The sequence below is a fragment of the Coregonus lavaretus genome (genome assembly GCF_964263955.1).
Source record: "Coregonus lavaretus genome assembly, chromosome: 39".
In the NCBI taxonomy this organism is placed as follows: Eukaryota; Metazoa; Chordata; class Actinopteri; order Salmoniformes; family Salmonidae; genus Coregonus; species Coregonus lavaretus.
Window position 1 is genome coordinate 1,620,431 of NC_140026.1, and position 14,157 is coordinate 1,634,587.

General features: G+C 42.4%; 1 protein-coding gene across 1 annotated transcript in view; it reads left to right on the plus strand.

Moving 5' to 3' along the window:
- Positions 1-1,187: 1,187 nt before the first annotated feature.
- The window catches only part of LOC311112634 (uncharacterized protein), a 63,613-nt gene continuing 50,643 nt past the window's right edge, over positions 1,188-14,157 (plus strand). Inside the window, exon 1 of the mRNA XM_084155780.1 lies at positions 1,188-1,539. Coding sequence (XP_084011906.1) covers positions 1,434-1,539 — 106 coding nt within the window. The 5' untranslated portion in view covers positions 1,188-1,433. The remainder of the gene's footprint in view (positions 1,540-14,157) is intronic.

Here is a 14,157-nt window from a genome sequence, read left to right on the forward strand (position 1 = left end):
GTGCCTTTGAAGTCAGAATAATTATTCAACCAATAAGATTTTAGCTAGCTTGATAAACTTCTTAGCTTGCTAGCTAGATAAACACTGTTATGCTAATAATAAACTTAGCTTGCTTAACATTGACATATGTATCAAACTAGCAACATTTTCCATATTGATAAGGTTGTAATCAAAAACGGATTTACTTTTGGTTGAAAAGGTAAAATGTTAGTGGTGAAACGTCACAACTCGGCCAACTCGGGTTAGAACATTTTCTCAGAGTTTCTCACTTGTAATTCCGACTTGGAGGGTCTTTTCAAGTGATATTTCCCACTGGGAACTAGGAGCTTCTGATAACTCGGATAGCACATGAACAGGCCTATGACTTAAACAAATAACACACCTATTCATTCAGGAAGTATACAAACAAGCAAACAAGAACAACATATATGCTAGGGGGTACAAGAAATGACAAATTATACAAAGACCTTAAAATACACATTGTATTGATTGTTTTAACAGCTTTCTGATTGGAAGAATATAGAATGGTCTTAATGTACTGATCGAACTCCTTATAGAAAACAAGGAAGAGTGGTTCTTTACATTTATGAATATGAAACGTTTCTATTGGCACCATTACATTTAAGAGGTAGAATTATTTGTTATTGAATCCTTATTATAGTAAAGGAAACCGAGCAGCACATTCTCCCACAATAAACAAAAGTCATCAAGAATATTATAAATTATAAATCTACAAATATCTTGCCATAATCTCTTTGCCAAAATAAATGCAAAAACTGTTTCTGGATGCTCAACACAAAAAGTGTTCTACAGTTAATGTTAATGTCTTCTTTGAGTTTCTTCGGGTAAATGATTCGCAGGGTAATACTTACGGATCATTCTGAAAGAGACCTTTGACCTTATTATCAAGCAGGTGTTTGTGTGGTTAGTAACCAAACCTTTTTCCAACATTATTATTGACAATTTTTTTTCCCCTACTGGAGAGTCAACGGAGGTCTGGTTACGCCTCTAAACAGCATGTTTACCGCAATTTAACTGAAGTATTATTAAAAGTAGGGAAATGTAAAAAAAAAAAAAATGTAGACAAGCATATGATTTAGTGGCTGTGTTAACTAGTGACGGCCGTCCATATCCCGACAGCTCTTCCTGCTCTGACGTAGGGACGTGCTTGGAGCGACACAGCTCAGACAAACTAGCTATTATTCGATAGTCTCTCCGGTTATTATTGGCAATAAATTGTTTTTCCATCTCTTTATGATACTTTTACACACTCCCAACGTTGGCGAAGGATATTGACGGTAGTCAACTTGTTTTGTGAAAAGTAACGCGAGTTGTTGTGTTGTTTAGGAGAGTTTGGTTTGTAGGACATGTTGCTATCCATTGTTTTAGAGCACTAGCTGTCTTCGTTCACTAGAATAGTGTCTCTCTCTGCCATGGCCGAGGCGAGGAGACTGGAGGACGAAGACCAGGACACTTGGACAGGGGAACCGAGGGAACCTGTCGTAAGACGACAACCTAGAACGGCCAACTCATCTGGAGGTAGGGAACATTTCACCAGACACCATTCCCACAGAATAGTTGATGTGCTATGTATTTAGTTTTAAAGTACTTTGTCAGTGTAATGGATGTATTGCATGATGAGAAAATGATACAATCAGTTTAGTGTTATTTATTTTTTTAGGTGCGAGAGGGGGGGAGCGTCATCATTTCCTCATCGTTCGTACCAACAGATGTAACTGTTGACTATATCATTATGAATAAGATAATTCTATATCATTATAGAATATGCATAAAGTGCATCCTCCAATTGCAAAGTCTGCATATACCCACAATAACATTTGATATGTTTAATACCCTGAATCACCAAGTTAGTAGTGCTGAGCGATTAGTGACTTTTGAGTTCGGTTCGATTATTACAAAAAAAATCCCAGGTTTCGATTATTTGGTTAGAATGCTGTAACACAGAATAAAACAATGAATCAAAGTCCCATGATGGTAGTGACCGACCATTACTGCTGATCACTTATTAACCATCATTTATTCACTTTAATAAAATATTTCAGTTCTGTATATTAGATTTGTTTTATTTGATAACTATTATTTAATTCCAAGTCATCTCATCTCTATAGGAGCTGCTGTCTATGCTGTCTGACAAAATCACTATTTTAGTAGTTCATCAAAGTAAATAAGGCAGACTTTTATGAATACCAACTATCAATCAAATGTTTTATACAGTTGAAGTCTAAAGTTCACATACAGCTTAGCTAAATACATTTAAACTCAGTTTTTTCACAATTCCTGACATTTAATCATAGTAAAAATTCCCTTTCTTAGGTCAGTTAGGATCACCACTTTATTTTAAGAATGTGAAATGTCAGAATAATAGTAGAGGGAATGATTTATTTCAGCTTTTATTTCTTTCATCACATTCCCAGTTGGTCAGAACTTTACATACACTCAATTAGTATTTGGTAGCATTGCCTTTAAATTGTTTAACTTGGGTCAAACGTTTCGGGGAGCCTTCCACAAGCTTCCCACAATAAGTTGGGTGAATTTTGGCCCATTCCTCCAGACAGAGCTGGTGTAACTGAGTCAGGTTTGTAGGCCTCCTTGCTCGCATACGCTTTTTCAGTTCTGCCCACAAATGTTGTATAGGATTGAGGTCAGGGCTTTGTGATGGCCACTCCAATACCTTGACTTTGTTGTCCTTAAGCCATTTTGCTACAACTTTGGAAGTATGCTTGGGGTCATTGTCCATTTGGAAGACCCATTTGTGACCAAACTTTAACTTCCTGACTGATGTTGGTTCAATATATCCACATAATTGCTGTTGTTCTGGGATTGATTTGCACTTTTCGCACCAAAGTACGTTCATCTCTAGGAGACAGAACACGTCTCCTTCCTGAGCGGTATGATGGCTGCGTGGTCCCATGGTGTTTATACTTGCGTACTATTGTTTGTAGAGATGAATGTGGTACCTTCAGGCGTTTGGAAATTGCTCCCAAGGATGAACCAGACTTGTGGAGGTCTACAATTATTTTTCTGAGGTCTTGGCTGATTTCTTTTGATTTTCCCATGATGTCAAGCAAAGAGGCACTGAGTTTGAAGGTAGGCCTTGAAATACATCCACAGGTACACCTCAAATTGACTCAAATGATGTCAATTAGCCTATCAGAAGCTTCTAAAGCCATGACATAATTTTCTGGAATTTTCCAAGCTGTTTAAAGGCACAGTCAACTTAGTGTATGTAAACTTCCGACTTCAACTGTATACAGTACCAGTCAAAAGTTTGGACAGACCTACTCATTCAAGGGTTTTTCTTTATTTTTACTATTTTCTACATTTTAGAATAATAGTGAAGACATGAAAACTATGAAATAACACCTATGGAATCATGTCAAAATATATATTTTATACTTGCCAAGAGTGTGCAATGCTGTCATCAAGGCAAAAGGGTGGCTACTTTGAAGAATCTCAAATATAAAATATATTTCGATTTTTTTTTTAAAAACACTTTTTTGGTTACTACATGATTCCATATGTGTTATTTCGTAGTTTTGATGTCTTCACTATTATTCTACAATGTAGAAAATAGTAAAAATATAGAAAAACCCTTGACTGAGTAGGTGTGTCAACTTTTAACTGGTACTGTATATCATGTATTTTCAGGTAGAGAAACAGCTGCTCTCTGTATCCCCTAAGGATTATTGCACATTCTTCGGTCTCTTCTGTAGCAGGTGAAAAAGGAACACAGACATGACAAGTAGATTCGCAATGGATTATGGTCATTGTAGTTCATTACTACGTTTTAATGCGCTAAACTATGTCGAATATTGGCCTGTTGGAAACTACAACTCCCAACTACATCACACAGTTCAGGATGGATCTGATTTATCTCCAGAGAAACTACAACTCCCAACTACATCACACAGTTCAGGATGGATCTGATTTATCTGTAGAGAAACTACAATGTGTGCATTGGGCACACAGAAAAAACAGAACTAAACGGAATTCAAATAACTGAACCAACCTCTGTCAATTAGTTGTTTAAAAACCAAAACCAAAACCCACATTTACTAATTACTAATAATCAGCATTACAAGTTATGCGTACATTAATTTCATAATATCATCGCTGTCGATCGTGAATTATAATCATTCACGTTTTAATGGTGAAACGTCCAAAACCGCATCTGCATGCAAATCATGTTATTGATCTCAATCAGTTTCATGGGAATATGCGTTTGATCTTCTTGAATTACTGTTTCGTGAGCCCAGTGCCTGAGGCAGAACGAATCAGTTGGATTTGATTTCCGTAGGCGGGCACGTTTTTTTTAAATCACGGGACCTCCTATGTGTGCATGCGCTTGCACATTTTGTTTTAATTAGTTGTTACAGTAACAAAGGTGTTTTCACCACTTCCGAATTCGTGAGACGAATTCCTTTCCCATTAATTTTCAAGTTGGGGACACGTAGGGCAAAGCGCAGGGGATTGTGGGAAGGTGAGAGGCGAGAACCCCGCTAGCGGAGCGGCTGAAAAAGTACTCTGCTCTACTTTATGCAAATTGCACGTGACTACCGCTGCCGTTAGCCAATCAGGTGAGGAGCAGATGTTTGCTTGAAAATCGTAGTTCCGCCTGCCATTAGTTCCGGACAAGGCACAACCAAAAAAAGATGGAGGAAAAGCCAGTCATCGCTGTTTCTGGTTCTGACGTCACTTTGCTACATTTTACATTTACATTTTAGTCATTTAGCAGACGCTCTTATCCAGAGCGACTTACAGTTAGTGCATTTTTTTTTTTTTTCTCATACCCCCTGTGGGAATCGAACCCACTACCCTGGCGTTGCAAACACCATGCTCTACCAACTGAGCTACATCCCTGCCGGCCATTCCCTCCCCTACCCTGGACGACGCTGGGCCAATTGTGCGCCGCCCCATGGGTCTCCCGGTCGCGACAGAGCCTGGATTCGAACCAGGATCTCTAGTGGCACAGCTAGCACTGCGCCGCAGTGCCTTAGACCACTGCGCCACTCGAATACAGAGACAAAATCAGAAGGTCAATGGCATGGAGGGGGATTGCAGAAATTGATGGTGTTGATGGTGGGTGAAGAGAGATTTGCACAACAATGTTTGCAAGTCAATCGTTTTTTTTTTTACATTTTCAAAATGTATTTACTTACTTGAATGGGTTCACACCTACGCCCATGCCCATGAAGCGGACAGTCTTTTGGAGCGAAGTGTTGTCAAGCAGAGGTGCTGGTTCTGGTCGAAACGTACCGTAAAGACGATAGACGGCGCGTGAGTTTCAAGTTTGGGGAAGCTTAGAATGATCCTACCATTTCGACCGATCTGCGTGGCAGTTATGATTTTCATATGTGCATTTTCGCGGAACAGTTTCATTTCAATAATAAACATTTTTTGTTTCTAAAAATCATTGTCACGTGGTTAATCAGAATAAAAATGCTAGAAATCTAAAAAGTTCAAATTAAACTAATGCTAGAGCACCAGCCTCTGCCGAATGGACTCACTGAAACACTGTGATCCATCGGCGGCAAAAGAAATGAGCATGTGGAACTCTGAGATAGCCTATAGGCCAATGCAGCAGGAGGCCTAGAACTACCATAGAACTCTGAGATAGCCTATAGGCCAATGCAGCAGGAGGCCTAGAACTACCATAGAACTCAGAGATAGCCTATAGGCCAATGCAGCAGGAGGCCTAGAACTACCATAGAACTCAGAGATAGCCTATAGGCCTAGAACTACCATAGAACTCAGAGATAGCCTATAGGCCTAGAACTACCATAGAACTCAGAGATAGCCTATAGGCCTAGAACTACCATAGAACTCTGAGATAGCCTATAGGCCTAGAACTACCATAGAACTCAGAGAGAGCCTATAGGCCAATGCAGCAGGAGGCCTAGAACTACCATAGAACTCAGAGAGAGCCTATAGGCCAATGCAGCAGGAGGCCTAGAACTACCATAGAACTCTGAGATAGCCTATAGGCCAATGCAGCAGGAGGCCTAGAACTACCATAGAACTCAGAGATAGCCTATAGGCCAATGCAGCAGGAGGCCTAGAACTACCATAGAACTCTGAGATAGCCTATAGGCCTAGAACTACCATAGAACTCTGAGATAGCCTATAGGCCAATGCAGCAGTAGGCCTAGAACTACCATAGAACTCTGAGATAGCCTATAGGCCAATGCAGCAGGAGGCCTAGAACTACCATAGAACTCTGAGATAGCCTATAGGCCTAGAACTACCATAGAACTCTGAGATAGCCTATAGGCCAATGCAGCAGTAGGCCTAGAACTACCATAGAACTCAGAGATAGCCTATAGGCCAATGCAGCAGTAGGCCTAGAACTACCATAGAACTCAGAGATAGCCTATAGGCCTAGAACTACCATAGAACTCTGAGATAGCCTATAGGCCAATGCAGCAGTAGGCCTAGAACTACCATAGAACTCTGAGATAGCCTATAGGCCAATGCAGCAGGAGGCCTAGAACTACCATAGAACTCTGAGATAGCCTATAGGCCTAGAACTACCATAGAACTCAGAGATAGCCTATAGGCCTATAACTACCATAGAACTCAGAGATAGCCTATAGGCCTAGAACTACCATAGAACTCTGAGATAGCCTATAGGCCAATGCAGCAGTAGGCCTAGAACTACCATAGAACTCAGAGATAGCCTATAGGCCAATGCAGCAGTAGGCCTAGAACTACCATAGAACTCAGAGATAGCCTATAGGCCTAGAACTACCATAGAACTCTGAGATAGCCTATAGGCCAATGCAGCAGTAGGCCTAGAACTACCATAGAACTCCGAGATAGCCTATAGGCCTAGAACTACCATAGAACTCAGAGATAGCCTATAGGCCTAGAACTACCATAGAACTCTGAGATAGCCTATAGGCCAATGCAGCAGGAGGCCTAGAACTACCATAGAACTCAGAGATAGCCTATAGGCCAATGCAGCAGGAGGCCTAGAACTACCATAGAACTCTGAGATAGCCTATAGGCCAATGCAGCAGTAGGCCTAGAACTACCATAGAACTCAGAGATAGCCTATAGGCCTAGAACTACCATAGAACTCTGAGATAGCCTATAGGCCTAGAACTACCATAGAACTCTGAGATAGCCTATAGGCCAATGCAGCAGGAGGACTAGAACTACCATAGAACTCAGAGATAGCCTATAGGCCAATGCAGCAGGAGGCCTAGAACTACCATAGAACTCTGAGATAGCCTATAGGCCAATGCAGCAGGAGGCCTAGAACTACCATAGAACTCAGAGATAGCCTATAGGCCAATGCAGCAGGAGGCCTAGAACTACCATAGAACTCTGAGATAGCCTATAGGCCAATGCAGCAGTAGGCCTAGAACTACCATAGAACTCTGAGATAGCCTATAGGCCAATGCAGCAGTAGGCCTAGAACTACCATAGAACTCAGAGATAGCCTATAGGCCAATGCAGCAGTAGGCCTAGAACTACCATCGTCAACTAAGTAAAATACATACTTTCAATCCATTCATCTCTCTACTCCGCCTGTCTCCCTTTTCTGTCTATCTTGACTTCAGATATCGCTAGCGAACTTGCAACATTGTATCAACCCAGGCCCTCAGTTTCCCACAACATTCTATTCCAGGCCCTCAGTTTCCCACAACATTCTATTCCAGGCCCTCAGTTTCCCACAACATTCTATTCCAGGCCCTCAGTTTCCCACAACATTCTATTCCAGGCCCTCAGTTTCCCATAACATTCTATATTCCAGGCCCTCAGTTTCCCATAACATTCTATTCCAGGCCCTCAGTTTCCCATAACATTCTATTCCAGGCCCTCAGTTTCCCATAACATTCTATTCCAGGCCCTCAGTTTCCCATAACATTCTATTCCAGGCCCTCAGTTTCCCATAACATTCTATTCCAGGCCCTCAGTTTCCCATAACATTCTATTCCAGGCCCTCAGTTTCCCATAACATTCTATTCCAGGCCCTTCAGTTTCCCATAACATTCTATTCCAGGCCCTCAGTTTCCCACAACATTCTATTCCAGGCCCTCAGTTTCCCATAACATTCTATTCCAGGCCCTCAGTTTCCCACAACATTCTATTCCAGGCCCTCAGTTTCCCACAACATTCTATTCCAGGCCCTCAGTTTCCCATAACATTCTATTCCAGGCCCTCAGTTTCCCATAACATTCTATTCCAGGCCCTCAGTTTCCCATAACATTCTATTCCAGGCCCTCCGTTTCCCATAACATTCTATTCCAGGCCCTCAGTTTCCCATAACATTCTATATTCCAGGCCCTCAGTTTCCCATAACATTCTATATTCCAGGCCCTCAGTTTCCCACAACATTCTATTCCAGGCCCTCAGTTTCCCATAACATTCTATTCCAGGCCCTTCAGTTTCCCATAACATTCTATTCCAGGCCCTCAGTTTCCCACAACATTCTATTCCAGGCCCTCAGTTTCCCATAACATTCTATTCCAGGCCCTCAGTTTCCCACAACATTCTATTCCAGGCCCTCAGTTTCCCATAACATTCTATTCCAGGCCCTCAGTTTCCCATAACATTCTATTCCAGGCCCTCCGTTTCCCATAACATTCTATTCCAGGCCCTCAGTTTCCCATAACATTCTATATTCCAGGCCCTCAGTTTCCCACAACATTCTATTCCAGGCCCTCAGAGTTTCCAGCGTCAGTGAGCTCAGGACAGACAGACAGCTGTTTTTGTGCAAGGGAAAAATTTTCAGGGATTTTATGATGTTTCCCCTGGATATATGGGATCATCAGATCCTTACATTTTATGATGTTTCCCCTGGAGATATGGGATCATCAGATCCTTACATTGCGATCTTTCACATCGAGGCTTGGTGATTATCGAGGCTTGGTGATTATCGAGGCTTGGTGAGTGCTGGAATGATTTTTCTAATACTGTGAGGAACCATCATCATTCACGATGGATGTTAAAACAGACTTGGTTGACTTCGGCGAGTTGAAAAAACCCGGGGCGGCAGGTAGCTTAGTGGTTAAGAGCGTTGTGCCAGTAACCGAAAGGTCGCTGGTTCATATCCCCGAGCCGACTAGGTGAAAAATCTGTCGATGTGCCCTTGAGCAAGACACTTAACCCTAATTGCTCCTGTAAGTCGCTCTGGATAAGAGCGTCTGCTAAATGCCTGAGAAGCTCAGCTTATTAGTGGTGGACGTGGGGAGTTAACACGATCGGACATCAGACATTCCCAAATTGGTATTTTCCTACATTTGCCTGCAGCAGGCCAGGTACTTCTCTGCGTGCTCAGTTGAGCGCGAGCACTCCCTCAACGTCATCAGGACAGAGAAACCAGACACATGCTCATTGCTCACATGGAGCACTCCAAACAAAAGACAATGGGAAAAAATGGACAACTCCATAATGGTTATGAAATAAACCAAAACTTGTTTCTCACAAGTGTAGCAGGTTGTGAACTCTGCAAACAATGTTTCCACTCCGAGAATGAGTGATTGTAAATGACTGTAATTAACAGGGTACACGTATTGACAGAAATTAATGTTCATGGCGGTGATTAACATTTACTAGCCCTACTGGTGACATGTAAATGGGTAATTGATTTTTAAAAAATTACAATCAAACGGCAAACAATTCACCCAATGAAACAATGAATGCGCAACAATTGTTCAAAAGTGCATGTATTCTGGGGAGCTGAGTGGATATATTCTGGGGAGCAGAGTGGATGTATTCTGGGGAGCTGAGTGCATGTAGTATTCTGGAGAGGTGAGTGCATGTAGTATTCTGGAGAGCTGAGTGTATTCTGGAAAGAGATGTTCCATATCTTCGCCATACACCCCCTCCCCTTGTCTCAACATTTTAAATTATACTCAAGACACATTATCTTCACACATTTTAGATGCTTTTCACTGACTGCCGCAACTCCAATAATCAGCTAGACCTATCGCCACGCACGCTACCCAAGCTGCTGGCTTCACAGCAAAAATAAATAAAGAAGCTAATGATCCTCTGTGGCGGTCATGTTCTCTGGTGAAGTATTTTGAATGATTTTATTTAGACAGGAGTAATTATACAATTTTGGCAAAACATCAATTTACTTTAGGAGAAACCAGCATCCGAACAGTTGCCTCATCAGAGTCATCAAACGAGAAAAATTACAATATAGGAATCAGTTGGAATCACAGGCTTCATCACCATTGGTCCAGACAGAATTATATTTCATAGCCACATGCAGCGGCCGACGGAGCCTAAAACCATTACCATACCCTTTTGGTCCAGACAGAATCGGGGCGCCTACATCCCTCAAACTCAACTCTGGACCTCAAAGCCAGTTCCACTGCCCTTTTGATTGTTCCCCTTTAATTCAATTGATAGGACATGATTTGGAAAGGCACACACCTGTCTATATAAGGTCCCACAGTAGACAGTGCATGTCAGAGCAAAAACCATGAGGTCGAAGGAATTGTCCGTAGAGCTCCGAGACAGGATTGTGTCGAGGCACAGATCTGGGGAAGGGTACCAAAACATTTCTGCAGCATTGAAGGTCCCCAAGACCACAGTGGCCTCCATCATTCTTGAATGGAAGAAGTTTGGAACCACCAAGACTCTTCCTAGAGCTGGCTGCCCAGCCAAACTGAGCAATTGGGCGAGAAGGGCCTTGGTCAGGGAGGTGACCAAGAACCCAATGGTCACTCTGACAGAGCTCCAGAGTTCCTCTGTGGAGATGGGAGAACCTTCCAGAAGGACAACCATCTCTGCAGCACTCCACCAGTCAGGCCTTTATGGTAGAGTGGCCAGACGGAAGCCACTCCTCAGTAAAAGGCACATGACAGCCCACTTGGAGTTTGTCAAAAGGCACCTAAAGACTCTCAGACCATGAGAAACAAGATTCTCTGGTCAGATGAAATCAAGTTTGAACTCTTTGGCCTGATAGTCAAGCGTCACGCTCATCACCTGGCGAATACCATCCCTACGGTGAACCATGGTGGTGGCAGAATCATGCTGTGGGGATGTTTTTCAGCGGCAGGGACTGGGAGACTAGTCAGGATCAAGAGAAAGCTTGTACAGAAAGATCCTTGTTGAAAACCTGCTCCAGAGCGCTCAGGACCTCAGACTGGGGCGAAGGGTCACCTTCCAACCGGACAACGACCCTAAGCACACAGCCAAGACAATGCAGGAGTGGCTTCGGGACAAGTCTCTGAATGTCCTTGAGTGGCCCAGCCAGAGCCCGGACTTGAACCCGATCGAACATCTCTGGAGAGACCTGAAAATAGCTGTGCAGCGACGCTCCCCATCCAACCTGAAAGAGCTTGAGAGGATCTGCAGAGAAGAATGGGAGAAACTCCCCAAATACAGGTGTGCCAAACTTGTAGCATCATACCCAAGAAGACTCAAGGCTGTAATTGCTGCCAAAGGTGCTTCAACAAAGTACTGAGTAAAGGGTCTGAATACTTATGTAAATGTCATATTTGTGTTTTTTTTTTTTTATAAATGTGCAAATATTTCTAAAAAACAGTTTTTGCTTTGTCATTATGGGGTATTGTGTGTGTGTGTGTGTGTGTGTGTGTGTGTGTGTGTAGATTGATGGGGAAAAACAATTTAATCCGTTTTAGAATAAGGCTGTAACGTAACAAAATGTGGAAAAAGTCAAGGGGTCTGAATACTTTCCGAATGCACAGTATTATATGTTGTATTTTAGATCAGGAGGACTCTGTGAGAGAGGGTGGTGGTGGTGATGATGATGATGTGTATCCTGTAAAGAGTTTTGGCGCTTGAGATTTCTTGGGGGTGACTATTCAGCTTCAGCTAAGCATCCTAAAATGTCCATTTTAATGTCAGAAAGGAGTTTTTATTTGTGTAACAGTAACGTTATAGGTCTGCTATCCTATGCTATTACAGTGGGGGAAAAAGTATTTAGTCAGCCACCAATTGTGCAAGTTCTCCCACTTAAAAAGATGAGAGAGGCCTGTAATTTTCATCATAGGTACACGTCAACTATGACAGACAAAATGAGAATTTTTTTCTCCAGAAAATCACATTGTAGGATTTTTAATGAATTTATTTGCAAATTATGGTGGAAAATAAGAATTTGGTCAATAACAAAAGTTTCTCAATACTTTGTTATATACCCTTTGTTGGCAATGACACAGGTCAAACGTTTTCTGTAAGTCTTCACAAGGTTTTCACACACTGTTGCTGGTATTTTGGCCCATTCCTCCATGCAGATCTCCTCTAGAGCAGAGATGTTTTGGGGCTGTCGCTGGGCAACACGGACTTTCAACTCCCTCCAAAGATTTTCTATGGGGTTGAGATCTGGAGACTGGCTAGGCCACTCCAGGACCTTGAAATGCTTCTTACGAAGCCACTCTTTCGTTGCCCGGGCGGTGTGTTTGGGATCATTGTCATGCTGAAAGACCCAGCCACGTTTCATCTTCAATGCCCTTGCTGATGGAAGGAGGTTTTCACTCAAAATGTCACGATACATGGCCCCATTCATTCTTTCCTTTACACGGATCAGTCGTCCTGGTCCCTTTGCAGAAAAACAGCCCCAAAGCATGATGTTTCCACCCCCATGCTTCACAGTAGGTATGGTGTTCTTTGGATGCAACTCAGCATTCTTTGTCCTCCAAACACGACGAGTTGAGTTTTTACCAAAAAGTTATATTTTGGTTTCATCTGACCATATGTCATTCTCCCAATCCTCTTCTGGATCATCCAAATGCACTCTAGCAAACTTCAGACGGGCCTGGACATGTACTGGCTTAAGCAGGGGGACACGTCTGGCACTGCAGGATTTGAGTCCCTGGCGGTGTAGTGTGTTACTGATGGTAGGCTTTGTTACTTTGGTCCCAGCTCTCTGCAGGTCATTCACTAGGTCCCCCCGTGTGGTTCTGGGATTTTTGCTCACCGTTCTTGTGATCATTTTGACCCCACGGGGTGAGATCTTGCGTGGAGCCCTAGATCGAGGGAGATTATCAGTGGTCTTGTATGTCTTCCATTTCCTAATAATTGCTCCCACAGTTGATTTCTTCAAACCAAGCTGCTTACCTATTGCAGATTCAGTCTTCCCAGCCTGGTGCAGGTCTACAATTTTGTTTCTGGTGTCCTTTGACAGCTCTTTGGTCTTGGCCATAGTGGAGTTTGGAGTGTGACTGTTTGAGGTTTTGGACAGGTGTCTTTTATACTGATAACAAGTTCAAACAGGTGCCATTAATACAGGTAACGAGTGGAGGACAGAGGAGCCTCTTAAAGAAGAAGTTACAGGTCTGTGAGAGCCAGAAATCTTGCTTGTTTGTAGGTGACCAAATACTTATTTTCCACCATAATTTGCAAATAAATTCATTAAAAATCCTACAATGTGATTTTCTGGATTTCTTTTCCTCAATTTGTCTGTCATAGTTGACGTGTACCTATGATGAAAATTACAGGCCTCTCATCTTTTTAAGTGGGAGAACTTGCACAATTGGTGGCTGACTAAATACTTTTTTTTCCCCACTGTATTCGGTTATGTTATGTAAAATACTAATTAATCGTTATGTGATCTTACGAGACATTGATCCAGCTTTGATCTAACTTTACTAAGCAAGCACCATTGTGAGAAGTGATTATCTTCTATTTTGTAAATTGAATAATAAGTGATGAGTATGATTATTAGGCAGCAGATCTTGATGAGGGCCATTTTTAAGCGATTGGAGCGTGGTGCTGATAGCACAGTACCAGGATTGCGCAATAATGTTAAAGAAGTTGAACCAACTTGTGGTGCTGAAGGCTAGCTCTGCCATTCGGCCATTCCAGGAACAAACAACAATTTGCATTAGGCCTATAGCCTAATAGTTCTACGGCTACGTGGTATGCGTATTTGTAGCCTAATGCTCTGGCCAGCTCTCTCTCTCTCTCTCTCTCTCTCTCTCTGTCTCTGTCTCTCTGTCTCTCTGTCTCTCTGTCTCTCTGTCTCTCTGTCTCTCTGTGTCTCTGTCTCTCTAGGATGTTTACCTGACGTATCAGGTGTGTGTACTGGGGGCGTGAAAATGCTAATATGGTTACCATTGACTTGCGTTACATTTGTGCCAAAAAGATTATCATTTGAAAAAAACGGTGGCCAGGTAAACAAATCCAAAGCGTGGGTGTCGAGGGAGTCCGTGG